Below are 16,716 nucleotides of genomic sequence, written 5' to 3'. Positions count from 1 at the left end.
GATACTACCAGCCACGTAGATTAAAAGAATTAAAGATACTTCCTTTCTTATGATATGGGAGCCAGAAGTTTTAAGACCAGGTTTGCTCCCATTTCACCTCCAGTCTACCTGTAGACAGACTACTGTTAGTCTACAGGTGGTTTAGCACATGCTTTGACATTATGTTCACAACAGCTGCAGTTCAATATAGATATTTTAATGATGGTTTATACAAGGCGGTCGGGGGAAGCCCTGAGAAGACACATCTGAGAGCATGGGTGTGGGCTTCTCAAAAAAATATTCTCAAGGAGTAAGGCATACCCCCACTGAAGACCTTTGTTGTGTTTTTGTTTATGGTTTTGGCCCCTGAACATGAAATCTGAAGGACAATCTGCTTTCAATAGGAAAGTTACTTAGATCACTGTCAGATCATTGCCCTTCTGCCCAACCATCCATGTTGCCTCCTTGAGTGTATGCTGAGTTCTTTCTGAGATTCAGATATTACTCCCACCTCCTCTGGTGTGGTTGATAGTCCATTGCTTTATTCTGAGCTGCTGGTGGATGTCCTCTTGTTTCAGAGCATCTGGTCAGAGCTTGCATTTCTTTGGTAACATCTCTTTTCTCTTCCATTCCTTTAATACTAACTCTGCACTGCAACCCTGGCCTTTTTAGTACTGTATAAACTCTTGTTCATAAGAACGCCAAAGAGAAGAGACATTTGTCCTCTCCACCACAATGTGCTGTGGTTGTCAGAGAAATAAACCCTCCAGCTCATGCAACAGCCCACCAGCAAAGCAGATGGTGAAATGGCCTTAAGTAGCACTGGTTCAGCCAGACAGCTAGGTGTCTGTGAGTGCTGATCACTGTCTAAGCCTCCTTGATCCATAAACATGCAGAATAAACCTAAGGCACAGTGGGAGGGACCAACTACAGACAGACCCAAATGTTGCTTTTATCATGTCTTAGCAATGAGACAAGTACCTAATAAAGGGGGAAGAACGGTTGTGTTGGTAATGAATTCTTCAACACAACACCATTATAACTTCATTTCTCTACTTACATGACTTTCCATCTATTTCCCCCAAACAGAATTGGACATATTAACATTTTACCTGCAAATGAATTAGAATGTCATTGAAGACCAACCTTTTATTTTTAAAACCAGACACACTCCACATGAGGTTATACATATGAAATCAAACTGGCAAGGAAGAAAAACTAGCATTTGAAGACAACAGGTATTTAAAATACTCCAACAAGATATTTCATTGAGTACAAAGGACTATAGGACCATGTTTCTTATGGACCAGGCACTCAAGTGGGTATTTTATATTTACAAATCTCTAGTTTCATACAATGATCTTAAGTCAGATGCACTTTAATTTTTAGTTTAAGAACCTCAGAATTTATTAGTTTACAAGATGCAGCATTTGAATTTGATACTAGACATATCCTCAACTCTAGGCTACATATTGCTGTTCACGTTACCTATTCCTTGACTTCCTGTTGAACATGACATAGCCTGAGCAACACATTGTTAAAAATTCATTAGTTGTGGCCAGGGGCCAGTTTTTACGGAATGTCTTAAACAGCAGGGATGAGCTAGTGCCGAACAGACTTTGTCAACTTTCTTCAAGACAAAGGGAAATATGGAAGTCAGAGGGCACAGATGTTATACTGACCCAGCTTTAGACTTGACTCACTGTCTTTGAGAATATGAGTTAGAGTAAGTGGTAAGCATCTTTTCTAAATGATGTCGGATATACCACATCCAAGCATGACAGAAGGGAGACCATGGTAAGAGGTGCCCAAACCCCACAGGTACATCCAGAAGGTGAGGGTCAAGGCAGGAAGATCAGAAACTGATGAGAATGAGAAAACTCAGGCGTTCCGAGGACAGAGGGTCATGGGGGCTGGGCAGTCCCAAGGATTGAAGTATGGATAGGCAGGTTGGGAAAAGCGGCATTGGGTAAACTTGTAAATGAGTGACCCGTGGTTTGTGACATTGAAGAAGGACACTATGCCCTCTTCACAGTCAAGGAAAACCCCAATCCGATGGAGAGGGGTGGCCACAAAGGGGTTCAGAACTGTAGGGCCACAGTTGGAAGAATCCTCAAAGATACTATACTTTGATCCATCCTGTAACCCTATAACCCAGTAGCCATTCTGAGGTTTGTATCTGTGGTAACCATTTGGCTGACTTTTGCTGCATCGTCTAACATCAAACTTCAAAGTACGTTTTCTAGAGTAAACTCCCAGGGTCCAGGCATTCTTTTCAGACACATCCACTTCCCAGTAATGTTTTCCTGACAAGAAACATTTGGAGCCCAAGATACCATTATTACAACACTTAAAGGGCCAAATGGGCACAGATGTCACTTGTCTATGATCTTCTGAAAGAATGAGATTCAAATTTAGGTTTTCTGGATTAAACGTGAAGTCCGCTGCAAGGGGGAAAGAAAAGAAAGAAAAAGATCAGATGGCAGATCCGGAAGTAGCTTGTTTGTGAAACATTGTGAAAAGCCAATGGAAAGGTTGGGGGAAAATAATACTGACTGACTGTGGGAGAAGGTAAAACAATGCAAGAATGTTACATAATTGTTGTTTAGTACAGGATCTTGCTAAGTGTTCCAGGTTAGCCTTAGGCTTGTGATTCTTCTGCCTCGTCTCCCTACTGCTGTGATTGTAAGCATGTACCACCACGAGAAGCCTTAGAGGAATACGTTATGTATACGAGGTAAGATAGGAGATGAAGGTGATGAGGCCTCAGTGAACACTTGGTAAAAGATGGTCAGAGCACAGTGATTTGAACATCTGCAACATCTTACCCCAGTAGGCCCGGACAGCTGTTAGCTCTGAAATGATAAAAGATTTGGTGACTTTCATTAGGAGCAAAAATTTAAAAGAGGTAATACTTTGCTCTAGAGGTAAGAAATGGTGGTATAAGAAGAGGTATTATGAGACCTTTATGAAGGTTAAAGGTCCTTTCTGGTAAGCAAGAACACTTTGCGGTGCTCCCTCAGACACAGCTGCATCGTCCCCCTCACAGAATGCCCACCTCCCTGATTCTCCTGCTATCTGTATCATAGGCACTCTCCCACTGCTCTCCTCACCTCTAAACTTTTGTAGCATGCCACTTAGATCAGGAGCTTGGAATACCATCTTCAGTTTCTTAGAAACTGCTTTTGGCTTCTTTAGTGTCCAGATCTGACTCCTAGGGATGGAGAAATATTTTAACCTTTACATCTGTCACTTTGTTGTCTCGCTAACACAACAGCCTTTATCTCTTCCACATCACTGATGTGCTTGATTCCTGAGGAGACTAAGGGAAAGTGCTGTGAATCAGAGGCCACAGGCCTGTGAAATGTTCCCTGTGACACTGGAAGGATCTACACCTCTTTTTTTTTAAAGATTTATTCATTTATTATATATAACTACACTGTAGCTGTCATCAGATACACCAGAAGAGGGCATCGGATCTCTTTACAGATGGTTGTGAGCCACCACATGGTTGCTGGGAATTGAACTCAGGACCTCTGGAAGAGTAGTTGGGTACTCTTAACCGCTGAGCCATCTCTCCAGCCCGGATATACACCTCTTAAAGTCACAGTTGCCTCTTCTAAATATGGGGGGGAGGGGACTTTCATCTCTTTTGAAATCTCATGAAAGTAATATATATGTGGATGACAAGCATCAGGAAGACTTTGCCACAGAACCAAGGGTGTGGTGAGGACATACTAGTTCTCAAGGGAATTGAGAGCAAGGCTGAAAATCCTGGCTGCAATGTAGGGCTCTGCACAGTTAGCCTGTGAGTTTGTGAGTAGTCTGAAGCCTGGGTTCCAGTGCTAACTGCCCCCGACCCTCGTCCCATAGAGATAACAGATGGTTGGGGGGGGAAAGAAAACCTAAACTCCAGGTATAGCCCACATCAGAGATAACAGATCATTATTGGGAAAAATCCTGCAAAAGAAAAGTTGTGGCTTAAAATGAATGCGGTCAGCCAGACTCAGTGGCTCCTGTCTGTACACCTAGCACTCAGGAGGCAGAGGCAGGATGCTCAAAACCAACTTCATCTACTTAGCAAGTTCGAGACCAGCCTTGACTCCGTGGAACCTTGTCTTTATAAAGAAAAACAAAAACAAACCTCAAATGAGCCTGCTTCTAATTTCATGTGCTTCTAAAGGAAGTTGATGCTATCAGATTGACAACGACATGTTCGGGGAATATACTTTAACACAGGAGTTTGTAAAACATGCCAAGCAAGAGATGGACAATCAGAAACTTGCGTCAGAACCACAAATCCCAAGGTGTGTGTGTGTGTGTGTGTGTGTGTGTGTGTGTGTGTGTGTGTGTGTGTGTGTGTTTAAGTCAGTAGAAATCTTGTATTCTCAGTAAGCATAGTGTGTATGATAAACAGTCCCCATGGCCTGCCTTGGGCCTTCTTAAGGTGTGCTGTGTAAGAAACACCTATGAAGCAGGAGATCCCGGACTGGCAACAGAAAGGGAGTGTGAAACAGTGACATGAAGTCACAGAAAATGTCTCTGAAATCTCTAATGCCCTGAGTGGCCCTGATTGACTTATACTGTCACATTCACTACCACTGAATCTGGTTCATTCTCAGTGAGGATGAAGCAATCAAGTCTTCACCTGGGACTAGCAGTTCTAGATGATGCTGACGTGGTCTCTGATCTGGGACATATTTTTCCCACTGGTATAAAAACATTTGCATGGTTCCTGTTTTAGTTGGGGTTTCTAGTGCTAACATTATGGCTGAAAGCAATCTGGAGAGGAAAGGGTTTTTCCTATCCTACATGTCTGGATCACAATCCATCATGAGGGAGGTCAGGGCAGGAACTCAAGACAGGAGCCTGGAGGCAGAAACTGAAGCAGAGACTATGGAGGAGTGCTGCTCACTGGCTTCTTTCTTATACCCTGCTCAAACTGCTTTCTTTTTTTTTTTTTTTTTTTTTTTTTTATTCCTCCAAACAGTCTTTTATTGGAAGCTTACATTCATGTTTCACGTCATGAACAATTAGTGAAAGTGTCAGGAATTACTAGAAAATATGTTGGAAACATTGTATTAGCTACTATGATACCTCAATAAATCTTGATACTATCTCTCTTGCTATCACTGGTCTGTCATGTCAAACTGCTTTCTTATACAATCCAGGACCGTGGGCCCAGAGTGACAATAGGCCCTCCATAACAACCACTAATCATGAAAATGTCTCACAGACTTGCCTACAGGCCAGTCTAATGGGTTAGCTAGCTTGTATTACTAATGTGGTAAAACTAATCAGGACAGCTACAACTCATCTTTATTACACAAAAGCACCCCTTGGGGTCACCCATACTCACCATTTCAAGATACCGCTTACATCCTGAGGAGAAGAAAGAAAAACACAGGTCACTCACTACGTGTGAGAATTAGAGCAGTGTTAGTGGAAAAAACAAAGGAGGAGGAGGAAGCAGCAGAAGAAGCAGAAGCAGCAGCAGAGGAGGAGGAAGAAAAAGGAGGAGGAGGAGGAAGAGGAAGAAGAAGGACAAGGAGAAGAAGATAGAATCAGAGAATCAAGAGTAAGTTACTTTATTTCAATTTTTTTCTAGATAGTTTCTCTAACGTGGCCCAGAGTGGTGCTGAACCTCCTTTTTCAGCCTCTCAAGTGCCGAGGTTACAGATAGTCCCCAGGAAAACTGGCTAAAAATACCGTTTTTCTTGTTTTAAAGTTATGCCAAAATATCAACAAAACTGGCAACCCTTAGGCTAGACACACTAGGAAAAAAATGAAGAGGTAAATTTTTCAAACTAGGAAGAAAAGATGAGACAGACATTGCTACTGACCTTAAAGAAATTAAAGAGAATCATGGTGGTCCACACCTTTCATCCCAGCACTCAGGAGGCAGAGAAAGGAGTTTGAATTTGTGAGATCAAGGCCAGCCTGGTCTACATAATGAGTCCCAGGCCAGCCAGGGCTATGTAGTGAGACCCGATCTCAAAACAAAAGCAAAAAGAAAAAAAAAATTAAAAAGAACCATGAGGATGTGCGGTATGGCTCGGTGGTAGCATGCTTACCTAGCAAGCGTGAGGCTCTGAATTCCCACCCCAGTTTGCTGTGTTATAAAAAATTTAGATAAGTTAGAGGAGAAGAACAAATTCCCAGAAGTACAGAACCAACCAAACTTATTCGAAAAGACAAACCATGTAAAAAGATTAGACTGGAAGTCAAAGTTCAAACAAAAGCCAACATGGCTTCACTGTTGAGCTGTTCTGAAAGTTCAAAGAATAAACAACACCAAAACTGTTAAAGCAACACAGGAAGAAACAAAGCAACAAAAGCACCCCAGAATGAGGATACAGTTTGCCACTACAGTGCTTGGGAACAGAAATGAAAAATGGCAGTCAAGAGGGCTCAGTGGGTAGAGGCGCCTGCTGCCAAGCCTGGTGACCCAAGTTCAATCCCTGGGACCCATATGGTCAAAGAAGAGGCCAGACTCCCACAAGCTGTCATTTGTTCTATACCTGTGGGCTGGGGCCTGTGTGCATGCATACATGTATGCACACACGAACACACGTGAACACACGCCCCCCCCACACACACACATGATAAAATACATGTAATTAAAATTTTTAAATCACAAAACAAAAATGAAAACCCATGGCTATTATAGTCATGAACAAATATTTATCCCATAAATGAGGTTTGGTTCAACATAAAGACATCAATCAATGTGACAGACCATATTAATAGAATAAAGAATAAAAACCACACAATCTCAATAGTGGTGAAAACCTGAACAAGCATTTGACACACCTCCACATGCTTTTCTGTAAAAACAAGAGGAGAGCAGGCAGGATTAGAAGGCACATTCTGCAGCCTGTCAGTCAAAGATGTGTAACATCGCCACCCCCGCCTCAACCCCAACAGCCAATATCATATTTAATGGGGAAAAATGGAATGTTTTCCCCCAAAGTAGGAAAAGAAAAAGGAGAAGAGAATATTCTCTCCCATGACTTCCACCCAATGCTGTGTTATTAGCACCAAGAAGGAAAGAGAAAATGTCTCTGCACTCTGAGGTGATCTGCTCCTTCCTACCTGCAGCAGCTCTGTGTCTGACCACTCACACCGACGCTCTAGATCCGAGATGAGTTCCTCCACCAACTGGCTCTGCTGAGCCAGCTCAGCCTCTGCCCCTGCCAGGCTGTCTAGTATCATCTGCTCCTCTTCCCTGAGTCTTTTCAGCTCGTTCTGTTCCTCCTTGTCCAGGATTCTTCTAAGTTGATTATAGCCTGTTTGGATCCTTTGTCTCTCGGTCTGGATCTGGTGCTGTGGGGATGGAGAGAGAGGTGTAATGAGTCTGCCAGGCTGAAGGAGGATGTCAGCGTAAGTAGGACTTCAGACCAAGGGAGACAGAGGAATACAACAGCAATCTGAGGGATGCTATTCTCATCTTCTATTTTCCCTTTAGTACAAACAAACGCAAAGAAGAATAAACAAACAGCCCTCTCCTTGTCTTATCTAAGGAGCATCTGAAAATATGTAAGACAAGGAAGGGGCTCAGATTGTAGATGGATGCCTTGGGCACTCATGTCTTCCTACATTAGCACTCTTACTTTTGGGGGAATTTTCACTTGTTTATTTGTTTGAGTTTTTTGTTTGTTTGTTTGTTTGTTTGTTTGTTTTGCATGGTGTCTCTCAGCCTTTGACATTATACAACTATTTTTTTTTATACATTTTTTTTTCCGGAGCTGAGGACCGAACCCAGGGCCTTGCACTTGCTAGGCAAGCACTCTACCACTGAGCTAAATCCCCAACCCCTATACAGCTATTTTTGCATTCAATTTCAAATACGTATATGTATTTACAACATTATGCTCCCATTCCTCATCCCTAAAAAGTAACTTGTTGGATAGCTTTGGACTTAATGAATGTAAGGAAACAAAGACGAAGGGCCTAATTGGTTCGGGATCAAAGAAGGTCGTCCTAAGACAGCTCTCAGCACCACTCAGGGAACGATTCCTGCCTTCCAGGAAATTCTGTCTTCTTTGATGTCAGCTTCAAATGTCTCCACCTTCTCCTGCTCCTTCCTCAGCCTCTTGAGAGCTTCCTGGAGATTCTCCTGTGTGAAAGGAATCATACGTGTCATGCGTTCTACCTGCACAGAGAACTAACAAAGAAACCACTTTGATCCCAGAAAAGACCAGTTCATAAAAGCTATGAGGTTGATGCCTACAACATGGAGAAAGTCTAAGGAGGTGAATGAATGCATTCTTTATCCCTAGAAGAATAAAGTCATTGCCTACCCGCTGTCTTCCCTTAATGTAAGTATAGATCACGAGGCCAGGCAACCCTTTCCTCACATTCAGTTCATAGTGGTCCCCTGCAGTTGCCCTGCTGAGCAGAGCAGTGAATGCTACACTCAGAAAGCATTCCCACGAAAGCAATGCAAGGGAAAGGGACCGGAAACCTTGTGTTCTTGGTTAAGAGACTGTGTACTGCAGGCCAACCCGTTATTTAAATATTTAAATAGAAAGAAAAGGCATTTCTAGGTGTTAGGAATCTAGTGGTGATGTGAACAGGAAGGAATATTTCTTACCAAGAATCACTTTCTGCCCTGTCTTCCTCCATCATGGATTTACCTGACATTCCCTGACTGCTTCGTCCCGGAGGAAGGTGTGGTGACCACGATGCTCCTGAGAACGCTCACAAACCCAGCAAATGACCTTCTTGTCCTCTTGACAGAAGAGAAGGAGTTTCTCTCCATGGTGTACGCAGAGATCTCCCTTTTTCCCAATGTCAGGGCTCAACTTGACTTCCCTGAGTCTCTCTACTACATCTGCCAGATGCTTATTAGCCTGTAGATTTTCAAATGAGAATCTATTGCCACACATAGGACAGAGGCTTTTCCCTCTGGGGTTGGTCACTGCAGTCTTCTTCACGGTGAGGCAGGCTTGGGATACATGGTGGCCAGAGCCTAGATTCAAGGGTTTTATCAAAAGCACGTGGCAGACAGGGCAAGTGGCCTCCTTCTGTACATCTGTCTGATCTGTTGAGGCCATTATGCTGCCCCCTGTCCTTTCCTGTCCTGACCTCTGAGGCTCTTCTTTCTTAAGGGCTACTGGATGGCTAGGAGGATTATAAAACAAATGGTGAATCAGTCCTCAAAGACAACTCAAGGCAACACGGCCACTAAGACTCCTTCAAAGTGGACAATACTATGGTTGAAAGCACTCAGTTTTCAGCCGTGATCAGACAGAATCTGAAACAAAGAACAAACCAGTAATATTTGGTAAGTAGAACAGAAGTACTACACATGAAGAATGCAGTGGTCGCACAGCGAAGTGTAGAAGAAAGAACAGAAAACATGTTAACATAGGCCTTAGCACTGTGCAGACGTGCAGTCCAACAGCAAAAGTCCTGGAATCTGCATAGCTCACTCATAATGGACAAAGTCTTGATTTTCTTCCTAGTAGTTGGCCACAGTGTTGTGACAGTCCTTTTATTGGGACCTGGCAAGTTTAGGGGTGTCTTTTCTGGCTTCCATTATTAAAACAAAACAAAACAAAACAAAATAGCTGGGTAATGATGGTGCAGACCTTTAATCCCAGCACTAGGGAGGCAGAATTAGGTCGATCTCTGTGAGTTTGAGGCCAGCATGGTCTACAATGTGAGCTCCTAGACAGTCAAGCTACACAAAGAAACCCTGCCCTGAAAAATCAAAGTTAAAATAAAATTTTTTAAAAATCACGTATTTCAAATCAAGATCTAACTACAGACAAGAATAAACCAACACCAAAAATTAGTAGAAAGAAGTAAGAACTGAAATTAGTGAATCTGGAAGCTAAAAGATTAAAACGGATCAATGAAAGGATAAACAGGACTGACAATTTCTTGACCAAATGAGCCAAAAGAGGGGTAAATGCATATGATCAGTACTCACTGTATTCGTACACGCAATTTAAAAGAATGAAAGATATTACTTTTAAAAGTGAATAAAGCTAGTGAACACTGAAAGATGATATTCAACCAACAGTTGATTGGTAATAATAAAAAGTTTAGGGGTTGGGGATTTAGCTCAGTGGTAGAGCGCTTGCCTAGCAAGCATAAGGCCCTGGGTTCAGTCCCCAGCTCTGAAAAAAAGAAAAGAAAAAACAAAACAAAACAAAAAAAAGTTTAAAAATCACTATGATGTCTGGAGAGATGGTTCAGTGGTTGAGAACACTTGTTGCTCTTCCAGAGGATCCAAGTTCAGCTCCCAGACCCACATGGTGACTCACAACATTCATAACTCCTATTCCACAGGAACAGGAAACCCTCTTTTGACCTCTGAAGTCACACATACATGGCATACACATTCTCCCTCATTCTCGTTTTTCTTTTTCTTTATTAATTTTTTTTAAATTGTATTTTTTGAGGCAAGATCTCATGTAGCCCAGGCCAGGCATCAAACTGGCTCGATAAGCAAGGTTGACCTGGAACTAACTTCTGATTGTCCTGCCTACACTTTCCAAGTGTTCAAAATATCCACATGTAACACACCACTGAACTGTCTTGAGAAACCCACACTTCCTCTTGAGTGTGTACATGCTCTCTGTCATAGAAAGTCCTCCAACTCCTCACAGAGTCTCCTCTATGGATTCTTCCTCCTATGACCGAAAGACTCCAAAGGCATTAGATAGCAGCTTCTTCCTAGCCCTCTCTTTAGAGACCCCCACCCATATTCTCACTGCAACACTGCTCCAAGCCTACCTCCTGTCCCTTTCTCTGAAGCACCTCTGGAACAGCTTCCTTTCAGTTTTAAGGAAAACAGCCCCCCCCCCCGCCCCCCAACCTTTAAATTCCTCACATTCTTAAGAACCTACTGAAAAGCCAGGAAGTGGTGGCACATACCTTTAACCCGCAGTTGGGAGGCAGAAACAGGCAAATCTCAAGTTCAAGATCAGCCTGCTCTACAGAGCTAGTTTCAGGGCAGCCAGGGCTACATAGAGAAACCCTATCTCCATAACCCAAAACCCAAAACAATATAAAAAGAGATTCTACTGAACAGCTTGCTTATCTAAAAGCTAAAGTTGAAAAGCTTCAATTTAATTTTCTAAACCTGTGAAGCAGGGCACTAGTTATCCTCTAGTATAGTCTATAAGTTACTTATGGATTTTTTGTTTTTTGTTTTTTTTTTTTCTGTCCTTCCTAGCTGGAGTGTAACCTTGTAGAGTTATTTCATATTAAATAAATATTGAATGGGTGCTTTAGCACACTTTTTTTTCATGCCAGAAACAAGCTTTATTTCCATTGACATTTTTCATAAATATAAAAGAGACCCCCAATTATCGTCTGTGTTTAGCCTAAACTCTCCAGCATTCCTGTGCAGACTCAGAACAAGGCAGGTGGGTGAACTCTGAAACCGGAGGGTACTGGCCAATGGCGGGTCTTTAATCCATCTATCACGGTGCAAAATGCCCATATGTTAGCCTAACGTGGTAAATATCAATATCGAACCAAGAACCGTAACACCTCTCTGCCCAGCAATAGCTAACTCTTGTTAACTGTCTGAGTGAGCAAACGGAACCGACGTAGCTTTCAGGGCAAGAAGAATGACCAATAAGGCCTAAGCCAGATGAGGACACTAGGGTCTCTTATGGCTATTGAAACAGAAACAAGCAGGCTTGCATTCCCAGCTACTTACAAGGCTGAGGCAGGATGATATTTGGCCCCAGAAGGCCAGGGTCAACCCAGTAATGCAGTGAAACCAGTCTCAAAAATAAATAATGAATACGTTAAATAAATTTTTAAGAAATGTTTAGGTATATTTACTAAGAGTGGGCTCCAGAGATACATGGGGTTAAAAAGTGACTGGAGGGGGGGTGGGTGGGGAGGTGGTTGGGCGGGGGGAGGTGGTTGGGCGGGGGGAGGTGGTTGGGCGGGGGGGAGGTGGTTGGGCGGGGGGAGGTGGTTGGGCGGGGGGAGGTGGTTGGGCGGGGGGAGGTGGTTGGGCGGGGGGAGGTGGTTGGGCGGGGGGAGGTGGTTGGGCGGGGGGAGGTGGTTGGGCGGGGGGAGGTGGTTGGGCGGGGGGAGGTGGTTGGGCGGGGGGAGGTGGTTGGGCGGGGGGAGGTGGTTGGGCGGGGGGAGGTGGTTGGGCGGGGGGAGGTGGTTGGGCGGGGGGAGGTGGTTGGGCGGGGGGAGGTGGTTGGGCGGGGTGGTTGGGGTTATCCAGCCTGCCTGTTTTCAGGTATATCAAGGGCTCAGGATGTTAAGGTGACTGATACCCCCTCTGTGGCTGCAACGGGGGAGAGGGGGTAAAGACTCCTCTTAGTTGAAAGCCCCTGAAACTCTACAGTATCTAGTAGGCAGAGGGGAGAGGGAACTAGGACAAGGGAGAAAAGAGAAGGGGACATGGGGAGCTCTTGAGATTCCAGAACTGTTTACAAGGTGCATCACTGCCGCGGAGCAGAAGGAACACGGAAGTGTTTGCCCGGCGAAAGAAGGGGCTTCTCCAGAAAAGACCTTCCTGCTCAACTTTCAAGTTGTTTCCTCTTGAAACTCTTCCTCTACAGCGGTTTGTGAACTGTGAGCAATAAGCCTCTTCTAAGCTTCCCTGAGTTCCCTCCTTCCAAGTTGTCCCTCCCTCCGCCCTGGAAAAACTTTTGCACTCGCCTTAGGACCCTCACCTCAGGCCCAGAAGGTGAAATCTTTCTTCCCTGCAGAAGCGGGCGGTGAGGAAAAGCCAGGGGCAGGCTTTAATCAGCCAACCAGCAGCGCCCCCCTTTCTGGATGCCGAGAAAAAGAAACTGAAACTCCAGACCAGCGGATATGTGAAAAGGGGAGGAAACTTTTGAGTCCTAAGGGCCGGCAAAACTCTAGGCCACCGATAGAGGGCGATGCAGGGACACTGGTGATCCAGGGGCTGCCTGAAGTCTTGACTTAGAGGTGAAGTTTTCAGCGGCCAAGAAGTTTTTTTGGTAGTCATAGTTGAGGGCTGTCACTTATATCAGGTGGGTAAAGGTCTTGTTAAGGGAAGATTCCACTCAGCAGGAAGGCAGCCACGAACTCAGAAGAAACAGGAGAAACTTTTATTAACGTGTGAGCCGAAAGTCAAACAAATGGCCCAACAAGCTATACAGTTTCCTTACAGCGCCAGGTAGCTGTAGTATTATTTCTGTCTAGTCACCATCTGAGGGTGGTCTGAGTTCCTTAATCCTGAAAGGTGTTCAGTTAGGAGAATAGAGAACCCAAAGACACATAGGAGGACACTTAAAAAAAAAAAAAAAAGAATGGGCTTTTATTTAATTTGTGAATAACAATAGTCCTTTGGTTATGAAAATAGAATCTGCAGCATGCCCTGCCCTTTGTCCACTTTGACAATCTCAAGTGTCTCCACCCCTATTTCCCCCAATGTTTGCATTAGCATTCCTTTAGGCTCCGCCCAGCAGTTACCTAGCAACTGCTAGGTAGGCCTGGCTTGCTATAAAAGGGACTGTTTCGCCCCTCCTTCCTTGCTTTCTCTGACTCTTCTCTCTCCCTCTTACCCTTTCTCCTCCCCCCTCAATCCCTCTCCTCCAAGAGTTTCCTGCTGCCTCTCTCTCTCTCTCTCTCTCTCTCTCTCTCTCTCTCTCTCTCTCTCTCTCTCTCTCTCTCCCTCTCTCTCTCTTCCACTCCTTCTCCCTCTCCCTCTCTCTCTGGGCTCTCCCACTCCCTTCTCAACCACCTTTCCCATGCCCCCCAAAAATGGGTTGAATGGGTGATACCTCTGTGGGGAGGGATGCCTCAGCATGGGCCGGCTGAAGCACCCCTCATGCCTCCCCATACCACGCCCTACAAAACAATCAAAAAAACCACCCAAGACACCTTACCTTTTAACAAACAGGCATAACTCTTGGCCTACCTGAGTAAAGCAAGCTCACTTACTTGCTTGGCCAGGGTTTCTCCTAAGCTACCGTAGATAGATAGATAGATAGATAGATAGATAGATAGATAGATAGATAGATAGACAGACAGACCTCTTTCTCTCCATCCCTCACCCCCAATCTGGGGAGGCTGCCAAATGCAAAAGCAGCTTGATATATAAAGAATTACCAAATCAACCCAATCAACAAGAGAGAGGGAAACCATGCCTGAAACAGGAAATGGTGCTAGTGAAGTTGTAAGGGTCCATGATTGACTGATGGATAAAACGCAGAAAGCGTTTTCTGTAGAAGTCCAGCATGCTGGGGTCTCCTATTACAAAGAGAGAGGCACCCAAGTGAGCTTGCAGAGCTGATTTAAAAGGCATTAGGGAATTCTGGGATAGGTGACTTCCACCTTAGACTATTGAGTCCATCTCTATGGTTGTTCTATTACCAGAGTGTGGGGGCTGGGAACTTGCTTGGGAGGTCTGGGGACTGTTACTGAGGCAGTAGCTAAAGGAGTCTGGAAATTGCTGCTGACCCACTGTCCTAGCTTCAGGCCGGGTGGCTGAGACATTCTACTACCTGGGTGTGAAGACTGGAGCCTGGGTTTTTTTTCTATCAGTAATTGACTTGCCTGGGCTTGCCCAGTTCTTAGGCCAAGTCTCCTTAACTGCCAATTTGAAGTCTGTCATGGAATCAGCCTAGCTTTCTCAAAGTCACAGACCTTAAAGGAGAATCTACAACCAGACCAATCCAATCCAAACTTTTTTGTTATACCCACAGATAAATGTAGTCCTTGCTGTATATGAGGGGTGCAGTAAAGAAACTGTCTTAGTTAGGGTCTTATTGTTGCGAACAGACACCATAACCAATGCAAGTTTTATAAAGGACAACATTTAATTGGGGCTGGCTTACAGGTTCAGAGATTCAGTCCATTATCATCAAGGCGGGAGCATGGCAGCATCGCAGAGTCCAGGCAGGCATGGCCCGGGAGGAGCTGAGTTCTTCACCCGAAAGAAGCCAGGAACAAAATCAGCATCCCAGGAGGAGCTAGGAGAGCCTCCAAGCCCACTCCATAGTGACACACTTCCTCCCACAATGCTGCACCTTCTAATAGTGCCACTCCCTGGGCCAAGCATATGCAAACCATCACAGAAACCACCAAATTGGCGGCTCCATAATTAAGGCAAAGGTTTTTTTTTATTTCACATATGTGAGATATATATATATATATATATATATATATATATATATATGGACAAGGTTCCCCTCCACCACTACCTTGATATCCACTATTCTCTCCTATTGTTCTCACTATTCTCCTTATTGGCCACACACATATATTAATTATGTGTGTATATAATATTCTGTATTCAATATATATTATATACAATACAATGTATAATATGATTTACAATATAATATATAGTATATACAATACAATGTATAATATGATTTACAATATAATACATAGTATATATACATAAAATGTATAAAGTATGAATGAGAGAACATCCAGAGGCATCTGTAAGAGTCCAGAGCAGAAACAGACTGGACATGGCCAGGTCTACCTTGGCCAATGAGGAGAATAGTGGGAAGAGTAGGAAAGAATAGCGGATATTAAGGGGAACCTTGTTTGTCCTTATATAGAAAACAAAGGGGTTTCTGAGAAAGAGGAGGCCTGGGGAAGTGAAAAGAGCTGAAATGCTGACTTGAGGGCTTTGAAATGTTTAAAAAGTACTTGTGAATAGGGATTATAGGAACACTGAGGCTAGCACTGGCTTTGATATGCAGCCACAGGTATCTGTCCCTTCTATTAGAGGCAATGGAAATAAGTCCTTTTCAGAAGTTCAGTGAGGGGTGCTGGCTTTTATTGAACCAACAAAAATCTTTCTAGAGTTCAGCTTGAATTGGGCTAAGACTGTCATTTTGAATATGTGAACTGCCTGAGACCTAACACTCGCCCCTCAACAAGGAAACTTCCCTTTGTAACAGATGGAGACCACTACAGAAAATCAGAACTAATCAAAATGCAGAGTTGTGGAGCCCAGTCCCAACTGATACATCTACCAAACACTCCTGCACCTAAGGCTCAGGGAACATAGCTGAAGCGGGGGCAGAACGATTTTAAGAGCCAGAGGACCAGGGAGTTTGTAGTGGGACTGTGTCTCTCTGCAATATCTGAAGCTACGCCCGAAAAGTCTCACCATAATGACTGCTTAAACATGAGCTGAAGAAGACACACACACACACACACACACACACACACACACACACACACACACACACTATAACAAAGCCAACAAAAAAGGTGGTGTTGTGTGGCATTCATAGAAGAAATTTACTGTGGACTCAAAGACAGCAAGAGAGGAAAAGAAGTACCATGAGGCTCAGTTCCGACAGACATTTGGGAATTTTCATGCAGAAGATTTAAAGTAGCCTTGATATTGATACAAAGGAGATAGGGAAGAGTTCTTTCGGGAACCAATTATAAGTGACCTTGGCCCAAGAACATCACTTTTGGATACCCCAAATTCCATATTTTAATGTGGAAGCAGTTTGATAAAGTTCTCATAGTAACAGCAAAAAAGAAAATAATAAGTCAATACATTTTCAAATACATTGGTGGAAACAAGTGGGCAGATTAATCAGAGGGGAAATCTCTGCTTCTGGCCTCAGATGCTACCTAATGACACTCTGTTGCTTGGTTAGAAAACCAGTGCTTGTTTGCACTTTCCAAATTAGTTATGTAATGAACACAAAGACATGTGCAGAGGAGAGCAGTACAGGGTTAAATAATAATTTGACAATGAACTTTGTAGCATTCAAATGTTGCAATTTCTGATTGAGGAAA

General features: G+C 43.8%; 1 protein-coding gene across 2 annotated transcripts; it reads right to left on the bottom strand.

The window, feature by feature from the left end:
• Positions 1-1,091: 1,091 nt before the first annotated feature.
• Trim34 (tripartite motif-containing 34) lies at positions 1,092-12,780 on the bottom strand. Of its 2 annotated transcripts, none has more exon segments than NM_001276491.1 (8): positions 1,092-2,423; positions 2,808-2,834; positions 3,093-3,193; positions 5,339-5,361; positions 7,075-7,305; positions 8,003-8,098; positions 8,619-9,238; positions 12,645-12,780. In NM_001276491.1, coding segments are annotated over 7 exon segments (1,461 nt in total). In that variant the 5' UTR covers positions 9,039-9,238; positions 12,645-12,780; the 3' UTR covers positions 1,092-1,860.
• Between the last annotated feature and the right edge of the window lie 3,936 nt (positions 12,781-16,716).

The sequence above is a fragment of the Rattus norvegicus genome, chromosome 1 (assembly GCF_021556685.1).
Source record: "Rattus norvegicus strain SHRSP/BbbUtx chromosome 1, alternate assembly SHRSP_T2T, whole genome shotgun sequence".
NCBI lineage: Eukaryota > Metazoa > Chordata > Mammalia > Rodentia > Muridae > Rattus > Rattus norvegicus.
This window is presented reverse-complemented; position numbering and strand designations above follow the sequence as displayed.

Excerpts from the sequence above, each read along its gene's own strand:
- Trim34 (XM_087548222.1), bottom strand. The coding sequence starts at position 5,846 with ATGATTCTCTTTAATTTCTTTAAG. Across the intron at positions 3,194-5,338 it reads GTAAGCGGTATCTTGAAATG|GAGTCAGATCTGGACACTAA; the intron begins GTGAGTATGGGT and ends CTCCATCCCTAG. Across the intron at positions 2,424-2,807 it reads AGCTGTCCGGGCCTACTGGG|CGGACTTCACGTTTAATCCA; the intron begins GTAAGATGTTGC and ends TCCCCCTTGCAG.